Raw genomic sequence first — 13,955 nt, 5'->3', positions numbered from 1 at the left:
GAGACATCACAAGTGTGTGAGCAAGGAGGTTAAATTGGTGTGAGCCAGCGAGCCTTGACGTCACAACAATAGATACGAGACGTTAACGAGTTATGCGAGGTATCGGCTGAGATTTGTGGAGTATAATTAAAAAACAACTATAGGTCTAATAATGAATTATTGTGATGTTAAATAGACAATGTTAGCTATCAAGGAGCGACGTTGTTTTTCATTGGGACCTTCGTCCCATCAAGGCTAGGCCTACCATCCTAGCTAGTCTAGGCCTGGCTAGCGCGACAGGCGGACGTTGGTACGAGTATGTTAGTCTACAAACGTCGCCTAAAGTAATTGATTTTACCCGGTAGAACGAAAGAAGGAAACTCCGCTTTTCAGTCGTCTTAGGCGCCTGTTTTTTGACAAACAATGACCTTTCAGAAGTCAAATTGCTGTCAAGAATATGAATTGGCTGCTTCGCAGCAATAATTTTATGTTGGTTGTATGAAACATAACCCTCCATCTGGTTTGTGGCTCACTTCAATGTGGTAGTGCCTAAACTAAGACTCAATTAAGCTTTGGTAGCACTTATTTTTGTCTGGTGATTATTGAACCCTTACACACAATATTTGAAACTGGGCACTTTAACCATTGTGTCACAACCTTCAGCTATGTGCTTTGCATTGATTTTTAAATTAATAACAGATAATGATATGTTTATGATGAAATCCTTCAATATATTTTTTTGCTCAGCTCATGATATAATATCTTATTTTACTATGATTTAGGAACGCCGATCACCTCCTACAACCCCTAGTGGAGTTACTGTCGTATCTGGACCTATGCCAACTTCACCGCCATATTCTTCAAACCAGCCTAAACCGCCACAAATGGCACAGAACTCAAACCCGGCACCGGCAGGGTCGAACACGCCCCAGGCTGAGCGTGTCTCCCACGAACAGTTCCGGGCAGCTCTGCAGATGGTTGTCAGTCAAGCCGACCCTAGGCTTAGGTTTGAGAACTTTGTGAAAATCGGTGAAGGCTCGACTGGTATCGTTTGTATTGCGACCGAAAGAGAGACAGGTCGACAAGTTGCTGTCAAGAAGATGGACTTACGGAAACAACAAAGAAGAGAGCTCTTATTTAATGAGGTAAACCTGCGGATTAAACATTTAATTCTGTGTTGTAACCATTCTAGGTAGTTACACTTTTACCTGGTTGTTAGGGAGTTGTTTTTTTTTTGTAATTTTTTAGCATTTCCTTATTCAGTGTTTGAAAGTATGACATTTGTTTTCTTCTTGTGCACGTAATATAGAGGAGTCATTAAATGTAGACAAAAAAATTGGGTTACAGTAAATATAATAAATGCATTTAGATAACAAATTTTTCAAGGCATAATAAGACAGTAATAAATGTTAAGCTAAATAAATGATTTTCCCTTTCATAAATATTCTCTAGGCCTATATAATTAGGCATTTTCCTAATCTAAACATATGCAGGCCAAAATATATAAGTATATAGCATTAAAATATTACTTAAATTAGTTACTGTATAGTATACGAAGATATATGAATGGAAAAAAAAAATTAGTATATTCTAATATAAAATATGATGAGCTTTTGGCCTTTAACAAATTAAACATATTTAGGCCTGTAATCAAATTAAAATTCTGTGACTGGCACAGGATTTTTTCTCGTGCCAAATAAACATCTCTACACTCTAAGCCTTGTAATGAGACTCAGTTTATAAAGCTTCACATTATTGAAAGATGTATTGTCCCCTAAAAAGGAAAAAAATAAAAAATAAAAAATAAAAAATTGAAATTAACTTGTTTATTTTGCAGTAACATACAAATTATTAACTTGAGCATAGAATTTATTGAATTTTAAAAATGCGTATAGTACCATGATTTTTATACTGGATAATGATGATAAAAACACTTCCATTTACTTGCACTATTTCTATGATTTTTCACTGTAAAATTATGGGTAACATTTTTAAATGTTAATTTCTATGTTCAAGCTGAGCATTTTTATGTTACTGTAATATGAGCTAAGTTAATTTCAAAAATTATTTTTATGAAATTTTTTTTTGTATTTTTCTTGGAACAATACATCTTTCATCTATTTAATAGTGCCTCTGGTTATCAGCTGACCTCTTAGGCCTCACATCCCCTCAATAAATACATGGTCGTTTAAAAATAATACACAGAAACAAGAACAGCTCAACATACAGGAGCACAACAGTGAATTGAAAAAATAACCTTGATTAACCTCAGAATGCTCATGATTTAAAATATCTATAGCTTCCATTAACCTTAGCTTAGTTTGTAGAGCAGTAACAGCATAATGCTGTATTTGTTTCCTGCAATTACTCGTCTAATTCAAGATATATGATCTGTGACAAAACATAGAATAATGCTCAACATTTTCAATAAAACATTACTCATTTTATGTTTAAAATTTCAACCTGAGACAGTCAGAAGCAAGATTTTGCTTATCTTTCAATAAGATATATCATCTTTAGTAATATTTATTGTGGAAAAAAACATGAAAAATTGTATATAAGCATTGGAAAAGAACAAAGAAATATCAATTTACAATGAAATAATTTTATTGCTATTCAAAAAATTCTACCAATTAATTTATTTACCTGTATGGACTAATAAATTTGATTTATAAAGCCTTGTTCGCACTGGATTTAAAAAATGGTAAATTTAACCAGGGTAACTTTAACCAAAGTCATGGGTACATTTCACCATTGTTCGCACTTGGATTATTCACGCGGTTAGTTTTACCATAGTTTTACCAAGATTTAACCTTGTGTATAAAAAATATTATTGAGGGCGCTAGTTTGTGACTTCAAATTCCGGTTTTGTTCGAGCGGTGTTTTAACCGTGTTGCATGTTCGGATTAGACTTCTTGACCAGCGTGGTTAGTTTAACCGAGACCGTGGTAAGTTTTACTGGGCAGGCTGAGGTCGGTAAAATTAACCATTCGGCTTGGTTAATTTAACCCTGAGGGAATTGTAACCGACGTTCGGATTGGATTTGTTTTTGGTCAATTTAGCCAGTGACTCGGTTAATTTGACCAAATTAAGTCCAGTGCGATAGGGGCTTAAGACACAGATTTAGTATTTGCTGATTTACATGACATTATTATGCATTGCTTAAAGCCATGTTCAGACTATCAAATTATATTTGACAAAAACATGTGACATGCCTAAATATGGACATTATGACATCACATAATGACCATATATAGGCACATCATGACTATATACGGGCATTCAATTTTTTTTGTCAAAGAAATCTGGACAGAATTAACATTTTTTTGTTCTCTTATTAATATAGGTTGTAATTATGAGGGATTACAAACACCCAAACATTGTGGAAATGTACGACAGTTACTTAGTGGGCGATGAACTTTGGGTTGTGATGGAATTCCTAGAGGGCGGTGCACTCACTGATATTGTGACTCATGCAAGGTGGGTAAAGGTTTTGGAATCCTTGGGAGTTTATTGTTACAGACTTCCTCATTGGATTTCGATTTGTATAGACTTATGGGGATTATATCGATAGTGATTAATTATTATATATATGATTGTTAAAATAGTGACATTAATGATAATTAATGATCGGGTGTCAGTTTCCAATACTTAAACCTAGCTATCTCCTGCCAAGCGCCGATAAGCTGACGGCGGCCAGGCCTAGCACGAACCGACAGCGCAGCAGCGTGGTCTACCGTGCTGGAGCCTAGCTGAATTTACCTTCGATAAAAACCAAATTATTTTAATCGTTGGCATTCTTCCACTTAACAAAATATTATTTTAACTCTTATTCAAACATCTGTATTTTTTATGGACCTTTCCATCGTGTTCTTTCTAGTTGTTTAGATCGCAATCATATCTAGCATTCACGATGTCAATAATTTGCTGACCCCAATGCTCTAGTTCCTAATCGTAAACATGTACACTCACTTGATTATGATGTTGATTATAAATTATGATGGATGATTTTAAGATAATAATAATAACACTGTAATGATAGTGGTTGGTGAAAACATTAATCATACAGACAGTGACAATGGTGACAATGACATTAATGATTGTTTTTTAAGATAATAGCATAAATGATCATGAGGATATCACTGATAATAATAATGACATAAGTAGTATGCTGGTAAATAATGATTCTGTTGATTATGAGAATGATAACAATAAAGATGGCAATATTTGAATATTGGATGGTGTAATTATGACATTACTGTACATTATTTTGCTTATTGCAGGTTAGAGGAGGAGCAGATTGCATTTGTTTGTAAAGCGATCCTGACTGCACTGTCTTTCCTACATTCCCAAGGTGTTATCCATCGGGATATCAAAAGTGATTCTATCCTTCTAACACACGATGGCAAAGTAAGTACCTTAATATCGCAACCTTTAGTTCTGTATAGAAAATAGAAAACTTTAAAAAGAACAACCAAAGGGATTGATTATACTTCAAATACAGATTAGACAAAAGCTGTGAATACAGCAAGTAAGTACACTAATTAATAACATATTAAATTGTAATAACTGCTACAGTACTCTTTTCGTGTTACCTGTAAAGTAGGTCACAATGCACTTTTTCCCCATCTGATTATTAGATACAGATTCAGTCATGAATGATGTAAACCTTCTCCATGTGTCAAATGTGACCAGCATCTGAGTCGAACCCACAACTGAAAGGCCAAGATTACCTCTGTGCCAAAATCCAGAAAATCCATCTAATGTTTATTCCCTGTCTTTACATTTACAGGTAAAGCTATCCGACTTTGGGTTCTGTGCACAGGTGTCCCATGACATGCCAAAGAGGAAGTCATTGGTGGGAACACCCTATTGGATGGCTCCAGAGGTCATTTCAAGGTTACCATATGGACCAGAGGTAAGTGATTTAAGTTCAGGGATATCATTCATCCATAGATTCTATTATTACTATTTACAGTATTTAATTTTAAATACTATTTTATCATATATATTTTTTAATATATTTTTTGTCATCGTCGTACATGACACCAAAAAAATAAATGCCTCCCTCAAATACACTCCTCCTTCGAATAGATTCCCACTCAAAAAACAATTCTCAGCAATGAATGCCCCGGTTCATTTATTTGAATTAATACAGTATTTCATTTCATTTGACAGTATCTTAGCTCGGTCGGCTTTACTGGTGGTTAGCACTTTGTGTGCGCTGAACCGTGGAGATCTCTAGGTCCCCGGTTCAATTCCCATCACTGCTGAACTTGTATTTCAGAGGGAGAGCTGAAATGCAAGTTACAATAGCGCACTGTGACAAATACATGTGATTTGCGCATATATGGGCATCATGATTTCATACCATACCCATATATGGGCAAATCACAGAACAAAAATCTGCCAGTGTCATGGATTTCCAATTAAGCCTACTCATTCCCAGTATTTCTCTTTCCATTCTTTACTGTTTCCACTTGTAATAGGTTGATATTTGGTCATTGGGTATTATGGTCATGGAGATGGTAGATGGTGAGCCTCCATTTTTCAATGAACCGCCATTACAAGCAATGCGACGTATTCGAGATATGCCACCACCCAAATTAAAGAACACGTACAGAGTAAGTACTTGTATGTTAATCAAAGTAGTAGAAGTGTAGCATAGTGGTTTCCATGTTTCTTTGACCATGCCTGAAGAAATTTGTTCTAAAATGTTTTATTGTCTTTTCTTTTCCCAGGCATCACCACGGTTACAGGGTTTCTTAGAAAAGATGCTTGTGCGAGATCCATCCCAACGTGCTAATGCCTATGAACTTCTTAGGCATCCGTTCTTATGTCAAATGGGGCACAACACATCGTTGGTATCTCTGCTCAGACAATTAAGGCATTCATAAGGGGAAAACATGTACATAGACTTTGATAAATTGAAAGTGAGGTGGAGAGACACTGATTGGAGTTGACCTATGAACTATTGTACCTACAATGACCATAGAGGCAGTATACAGTTAATTCCAGAGGTACTAAAAATGATCGGAAGATAATCTTAACTTATTATGCTCTAGGTACAAAATGTACTTAAACTCTAAACCTCTTTTAATGAGAGGATGTTACAAAGTGAATTTGTGTGTTTGATTTGCCATGAGATGGTTGGGTTGTTTGGAAGTGGGGCGGGATTGTAGAAATGGGATCATTCTCTTTATTCAGATTATACTGTACATCCAGCCCATGTTGAAGACTTGCACACCATGAGCTCTAGTCCTAGTTATCTAAAAACCATCTGAAAAGGCAGACTCTCACTCTCACTACCGCAGACAGTCAGCAGACGGCGCTGCGTCATCTAGCGCCACAGGAAGCGCAGTTGAAATCGTCGTACGATGTAGTGCGTGCCCAGCTTTAGCGTTGAAAGTCATTAACATACACTTAAAGTGCACATGTGCAGGAAAAAAGTTAAACATACACATATACACATACACATGCATGTCTTGTAAGAACATTATTGTTTTGCTGTGTGTAATTAGGCGAGACTTTTTTTTATATATTTGTTTAGCGAACCATCCGACCGCCAAGAGTGGTGATGTTGAATAAAAGTAACATTTTATTTTTAGCCAGTTAACGCACACTCGCCACAAAAATGGAAATTTCATAAAAAACTTAAATTTTATATATATTTTTATTACACCCTCCATACCACTCCCCTAAATTCTCCAAAAATAAATTTAAAGCATTTATCAATCTCATTACTACACTGTTAATTTCATTAATAAAATTTATTTTTATTTTCTCCTTCCCCTAGATGGTTTTGGTAAAATCATTTTGCTAAATGATAAAACAAAATTTTATTTGGATTTTTTTCTGCTTTCCTGACAATTAAAAAAAAAATAAGTTCACGAAACAAGGTCTAAAAAAAGTCTGGCCTTATCATGTATGTATTGTGTATATTTGTCAACTAGTTTACTGTGCTGTAAATGTATTTGTATCAAGATGAAGATTTTTAAAGTCTTTTTACGTTAATATTTCACAAGACTCCTGTGATGTGTTCTTCATTTTATTATTCAAAAGGAACAAAGATACTATAGAGAATTTAATTATATTTTCAAGATTGGGAGTATGTGTATTATTTATTTCTAAACTTGATATCCTGCAATGGCAGTTCATAATTTCTTATTTATGTAAATTTTACATAAATATTGACAATTTTATATTCATATGTTTATATTAAGAAATTTTAAATTCCTTGATTTAGTGTCTGTAGAAAACTAAAAAAAAAATAGTTCCTTTCAGTTCTGTTTATTAAGTATTAGAGATGTTAACAGAATCCTGTATTTCAGCCACTTCTACAGTTTGACTCAAATAGGGAGTTGGTATATATTTTGACTTATGAGTCTTTTAACTTTGTTATGGAGTTAAGATATATTTTTACACTCTGAAGGAGTTAATCTGTATTTTGACTTTAGTAAGCTTATATTTATCTTGATTTAATTTAAGTGAATTATCAAGACTTTATTATTTGGAATTGCTTTGATAAATTTCTGATATTGTTATAGAAGGAGTGTGGCAGAGGAATCAGGTTGAGGAAGAATCTAGGTGTTGCAGAAACCAGTGTGACAAGAGCTTTTGTGTTGTGAGAAAGAACCAGTTTACCAGAGGAGGTAGAGTAAGATAGAACTGATGTGCTAGGGGAACCAGTGTGGCAAAGAACATATGCCAGATGAACCAGTGTGACATGAGCTTGTGTGTTGTGTGAAGGAATCAGTGTACCAAAGGAGGTAGTGTAAGCTAGAACTTGAGTCCCAGGGAAACCAGTGTGACAAAGGACACCTGCCAGATGAACCAGCGTGATAAGAGCATGTGTGTCAGGGGAGCTGTTGTGAGAAGGAGCCTGTGTGTCAGGGGAGCTGTTGTGAAAAGGAACCTGTGTTCCAGACGAGGTAGTGTAAGATAGAACTTTTGTGCTAGATGAACCACCGTGACAAAGAACATACCGTAAAACCTCAAATTGAAGCCCAGTGGGCTTAATCTCGAAATGAAACCCATCTGAAATTGAAGCGCCCCCCCCCCTTCTTTAATTTGCAAAATTAGCCTCGAAAAGAAGCCTATCTCGAAAGAAGCTCATCTATCTAAAAAATAGCATAGTCTTCTTTTTGAGAAATTACAGTACACACACTGTGCATGAATTTATACATTAGTTTAGGTGATTTAATGCCAGTTAAATACACTCTATAATACTGATTGATGTTACATTGACCTTATTTATTGTTTAATTGTACAAATTCACAAAATTTACAACATTCATTTAGAAAAGGAGCCCCCCTCTTTACTTTGCAAAAGTAGTCTCGAAAAAAAAGCCCATCTCGAAAAATAGCCCATCTAAAGTTCGCAAAAAAAAAGAAGCCCAGGGCTTCAATTCAAGGGTTTACAGTATGCCAGACGAATCCATTGTGACAAAAAACACACAGCAGAGAAACCAGTGTGACATGAGCCTGTGTGTCTGGAGAACTGTTGCAAGAAAACAAACTGTGTACCAGAGGAGGTAGTGTAAGATAGGACATATGTGCCAGGAGAACCAGTGTGACAATGAGAACATGCTAGAGGAACCAGTGTGACAATGAGAACATGCTAGAGGAACCAGTGTGACAATGAGAACATGCTAGAAAAACCAGTGTGACAATGAGAACATGCTAGAGGAACCAATGTGACAAAGAGTATATGTACCAGTGTAAGCTGTGTTGAAAAGAGTGTGAAAGATGTTATGTAGGATGTGCGCATTTTTAGGATTTTATGTCTGCATTTCATTACAGATTTCAAGTTTTAATTCTTTATATTATTACAGAATAATTCACAGCCATCATCCAAAACATTAATTGTATTTAATCTTTTTTTTATTCTGTATGCTGTGTTGTGCATGATGGAAGTTGAAGGAACAAGGCAATAATCTGCCCTCGTGAGTTTACATGATGCATCTTTAGGCTCATTGCAGCATATAATTTGTGATCAAAACATTGTGTGTGTGTGTGGGAAGTCTAAGCCAACCTTGAATTGAATTTATACAGGGCAGGCAATCCAAGTGACAACTCATTGTTTAATTTTGCTAACCATTATGTATTAAATTACAATCATCAATGTAATAATGGTGGAAAATACATGCAAACTGTCTGTATTTATATGTGATTGCTATACAAACTTTTAGCTATAAAAACCAAAAGAATACCTTTATATTTGATTAAGCATGTTCTTCCATACAAAATTGTTAATTCTCTTCAAAGCAAATATTTTTATTTTGCATGGAGTATTTTTCTGGTCCAATCTTATAATTGTGTAGTACAATATTCATATTGTTGATTACTTTAGTCGCTGATCTTTGATCAAATTTGGACCCATAGTATTTGCAGAGATTCGTAACATCCTGAATGTATCCTATTATTTGGTGACATCATTGGTAAAAGAAATTTGTGATCCTTAAATGACTTAATCTATAACATAAAACTTAGAAGACATCATTAGCTTGTGTCATGGACCACGTCATTTGTCAGTAGCTTTTGTTTATCTACTGAATTCTTTGCTACCAACCCAGTATTCATAAACATGATGTAATAATTAATGGTTTGTTCTATTATTTCAGATATTGTATTCTTTTTCTTGAATGTGTTGACCATATTCAAATTATTTATTGAATGTTAGTGTCCAATCAACATGTGATATATATACATTACAAGCAATTTCCATAATAGTCCATAAATATTAATATACAACATAGATATCTATGCAAATAAGATTAAGTCCTGTCCTTTAGATGGTGTCACTGAAAATGAATAACATTATTATGTTTGTGTTGATTCATTTGTGGGGGTGGGGTTGCATTTTATCCTGTTGGGAAATACATTATTGTATGTTTACTGTATTGCTCCAAGAATGCAGATGTATTATTGCAGTGTTATTAACACATCACAATATCACATTTAATAAATCAAACGGGGTTCATAACAAAACAAGGCATGACATGGATTGGCTCCAAATTGCATAATGATAAATGTTATACTTGTTAGAGTTTACAGACACAGATTTTGCCCAATTACTATCAGTTTCCAGATTGCCTAATGAGAAATAATGTATTTTCAACTATAGAAATTATGTTTTAACCCATATATGCATGGTATATTGGATTTCTTCGTGCTAAACCAGAAAGGCTCTCTCTGTACAGCAGTTTTACCAATTGTACAAAGTGGTTTGAATGTTACGTAATTCAATCGTGTATATAAATCCAAAATATCTGTGCTGAACCATGTGTTTCATGTTTTACCTGTTTATTTTCAGCTGATCTATTAGCATTTATATAACCTTGTATTTTTTTCCATCTTTAGTATATAAACTTTGCGTGAATTATATAAAGAATGTTGCGTCTTTATTTTTAAAGTCTTAACCATGTGTGAGTGGATTATTGAAAACATACACAGAAATAATATGTAGTAGTGAATGTTGGATTTGAATAAATTTTATTTATTAAACAATAATCCAAAAGGGTGCCCTTACAACATTTCAAGTTGCAGGCCTTTCAATACATGCAAAGAATTGTAACATAATACATGAACTAAACAATTTACAATATAATAAAGCATTAATAAAAAATATTCTTGAGCAAATACAGACAAAATGAACCATAAAAACATAGGAACAATATTATAAACATACAGATACAGTATATTTATATGTATTTATCATTATTTACACTCATTCATTCATTTCAATATAACATTTATTTATCTTTCATTTATGTACAATTTGTAAAAGCTTGCAAAGGGCTGCATAAATAAGTTATTCTATTTTTTATGTACAGTGCATTAAGAGCTTGTTTGCTTGTGCTATATAAGAATGAATTATTATTATTATTATTATTATTATTATTATTGTTATTTATTTTTTATTTTCCTAATGTACTTACTTTAATAATAACACTGTAATTCATAAGAACAACCATTAATGACAGTAATAATATTGATAATAATACAATAATAAATAAATAATAATAAAAATAACAACAATAATTATAATTATTATTATTACATTTATAGGATTAAGTTAAGCCAGCAATTAAAATGCTGAGTAAATTGTTTTAACTGCCATCTAATTCAAAAATACATAACATTAATAATAATAATAAAAATAATAATAATATTATTATTATTATTATTATCATAATGATAATAAGATAAAACATGTGCTGTTGTTACTAGTACATACTTGCAAAGATAGGGTCTACATATATTTGCAACGAGTTACATTATTTTATATCGTATAAAGATATATGTTTTTTGTGAATTTGCGCAATTTTATTTCGGCTACTGATATTCAAGATCAAAATTTAAATTTGGAATAGCACAATGTTTTCTGCTGTTGTTTGCGGCATGCAACCAACTAAGATCTGAATGGAACTTTCTGGAGTCAAACTTAACTGATCTATCAGAAGGTGTTATTTATTAGCCAGGGATACGTGTGTCGCACAAACTACGTACGTTTACGCTGTTTAAAATCCAACACTTCAGCAAAAGGGATGAGGCTTGTCTCAAAGCCAATTTGCAGATTGGCCTCACACTTAAACTACTCTAATGTAAATCTGTTTTCCTCAATTACTGTACGTTCACAATCACACTTGGTGCGCGTCACCTACGTTTTTAGAGCTTTCCACAACATCGTTATATTATTAAAGTTACTTGCCAGACGGTAGAGGTTTCCTCAAAATTTCATTCTATCCAGATGAAATATATAAAAAACAAATTAAATTATGCAATTTAACAAAAGGAATTATGCCTTTGAACTATATTCGGCCTAATATTTCTTATCATTAATGTTATTGTATTGAAATTGTATAAGTATTCACCCATCTTTAATTAACCTTGCCGGAGTGTCAATCAAACTTATCAATTGACAATCGGAACAACGCCAGGAATACGCGTGTGCCTACAAACAGGTTTTCTCTCACAACCCACGTGTTTTCGTACATTCATGCTATTCATTTGTCGGTATCGAAGCCTTACCGAAAAAGTCCATTATTGTATTTTTTGTCATTAATTCAAATTAGGCTAACTTACCAATTGTGGTTGCACGTTTAAAAGGCGCAATTTTTTTTCTATTCGGTTTCGGTCCTGGTATTGGAGGGGTAGACGATCGCCTGTGTTGCTCTTTTAAAAACAAAACAATATGATTTAATATTGGCATTCACTTTTTTTTTTTTATCAATCGTGCTGTTGTTCTTAAGTCTAATGTTCTTAGGGCTAATAATAGGAAGCTTTCGATTGCACGACGAGGACGTAGAACGTCACTACGTCACTAATAAGTCATCAGCACATACGAGAACGTTCTCCTCGTCGCATGGATTCTAGGAAGCAACTTACGTTGTGCAGGGAACGTAGGACGGTCACGCATGAGTAGAAGAGTGCTGAAACCAAGTTTATAGTACTAGCCTTTAATCTACTAAAAAACATTGGGTTTTGGCCTATACGGATGCATAATACATACTGCTCCAAAATGTATTTATTATTCGTCATAGCAGAAGAATTAGCTGTTCCGCGTATTTGCATTAAAAATGATTGAACATCCGCCCTCCCGCGAATGGGGTAAAATTTGACCATTTTACTAAGTTCAGAAACTACCATGAAACTACAGATAACAAATGAGCCAAAGCGGTGCCTTTACTATACAGCGCCGCCGCGCGGACGGGGTACAATTACACTCTGTGTACCCACAATGCCTTTCGAACGGATGTTCCACTATATTGGGAAGCTGCTCTATCTTCTGCTATTATTATCTTAGGGTATATACAGTAGACTTACCTCTTTTGAGTATATTGGTCTTTTCATCATCACTTGGTGAACACTGGTCAGTGCTAAATAGTTCATTGATGGGGGTCACTTTGTGTAAAATAATAAATAGGCCTAATTAATAATAATTTCTAATCGATTGAATGGAATTTTAAAATCTTACGAATACGTGTCATGTTATATAGACTATATAACGCATACTAGGGTGAATTAATACTGGGCTATTCTTTGTGTACATTTTCACTAAACTATGTTATTGTTACACGTTTTTATGTAAATTCTTTTAACTATGTATTCCTTTTTAAATTGTAATCTCATTGTAATTCTGTTTTTAAAGAAAATTTTTCTTTAATATCATTAGTCTCCAATTTAATTTTATATTGCTATTGACTTTTGATTGGTGAACTTGTAAAATGTATGCTTCTTATAAATGTGATATTTTTGAATAAATAAACCTGAATAATAAGTATAGTCCTTATACACGGAACAGTCAGTTCAGGCATTCAGATAGATCCACAGCCAATGCTAATATGAGTGTATATAATACCAGCTGTATGTCAGTTTATTCACCAGAAAAATATACAAGTCACGAATGAAACAAATATAAGTGAACCAGAATAATATAATGGATTAGAAAGGATTTAAGAATGAATGATTGGCAGTATTTTTGCGATGATTACTGAGGAGGAACTCCAGTCTTTAAAATAAGCGAATTCGATTAATAGCCGGTAAAAAACATTGAAAATGATGGGAAAATTTGTAGTAAACGTAATAGACGAAGAAGTAGATAAACTCAAAGAGTATATAAACTGACGAACCTTTCTCGTCGATAGGTGATCGTTTTCCTAATATCTCAGCTTGAAATTTCCGAAGGTCACAAGTATCTAGGATAACATTATTTGATAATAGATTAGCAACGTTTAATATTAATACTTTATTAGTTATGTAAATCTCGGGAATTTTTTTTTTAACACTACAGTATTATTGTTATATCTGTGGCCAATAATATTTTGTACGTACCTGACTTCCTCCGAATTGCGTTTTTTCGCCATGTTAGGGCGCCATCTTCTGAAAGATTAGAAAACATAACATGTTTCAATGGATCCACAGACTCATATACGATCATATACGAATACACATTATATACATTATATATATATG

The 13,955-nt window shown here is 33.7% G+C and overlaps 2 protein-coding genes across 5 annotated transcripts in view; one reads left to right on the top strand and one right to left on the bottom strand.

The window, feature by feature from the left end:
• LOC117116678 (serine/threonine-protein kinase PAK 5-like) overlaps positions 1-10,371 on the top strand; it is a 35,424-nt gene extending 25,053 nt beyond the window's left edge. Inside the window, exons 6-11 of the mRNA XM_033260764.1 lie at positions 762-1,124; positions 3,326-3,459; positions 4,263-4,389; positions 4,772-4,897; positions 5,469-5,603; positions 5,721-10,371. Coding sequence (XP_033116655.1) covers positions 762-1,124; positions 3,326-3,459; positions 4,263-4,389; positions 4,772-4,897; positions 5,469-5,603; positions 5,721-5,876 — 1,041 coding nt within the window. The 3' untranslated portion in view covers positions 5,877-10,371. The remainder of the gene's footprint in view (positions 1-761; positions 1,125-3,325; positions 3,460-4,262; positions 4,390-4,771; positions 4,898-5,468; positions 5,604-5,720) is intronic.
• A 324-nt stretch (positions 10,372-10,695) lies between these two features.
• The window catches only part of LOC117116679, a 9,024-nt gene continuing 5,764 nt past the window's right edge, over positions 10,696-13,955 (bottom strand). For 3 of the 4 annotated variants that reach the window (XM_033260767.1, XM_033260768.1, XM_033260765.1), the window contains 5 exons: positions 13,815-13,862; positions 13,613-13,678; positions 12,807-12,884; positions 12,066-12,155; positions 10,696-11,722 (listed from right to left, as the gene is read on the bottom strand). In XM_033260767.1, the coding sequence (XP_033116658.1) occupies positions 11,718-11,722; positions 12,066-12,155; positions 12,807-12,884; positions 13,613-13,678; positions 13,815-13,862 (287 nt within the window). In that variant the 3' untranslated portion in view covers positions 10,696-11,717. The remainder of the gene's footprint in view (positions 11,723-12,065; positions 12,156-12,806; positions 12,885-13,612; positions 13,679-13,814; positions 13,863-13,955) is intronic. The other variant, XM_033260766.1, reaches the window with a different exon arrangement.

The sequence above is a fragment of the Anneissia japonica genome, unplaced genomic scaffold (assembly GCF_011630105.1).
Source record: "Anneissia japonica isolate Jap-2015-1 unplaced genomic scaffold, ASM1163010v1 scaffold287845_len271631_cov178, whole genome shotgun sequence".
Lineage (NCBI taxonomy): Eukaryota > Metazoa > Echinodermata > Crinoidea > Comatulida > Comatulidae > Anneissia > Anneissia japonica.
The sequence above is the reverse complement of the archived record's forward strand: the minus strand, read 5'-3'. Positions and strand labels throughout refer to the sequence as shown.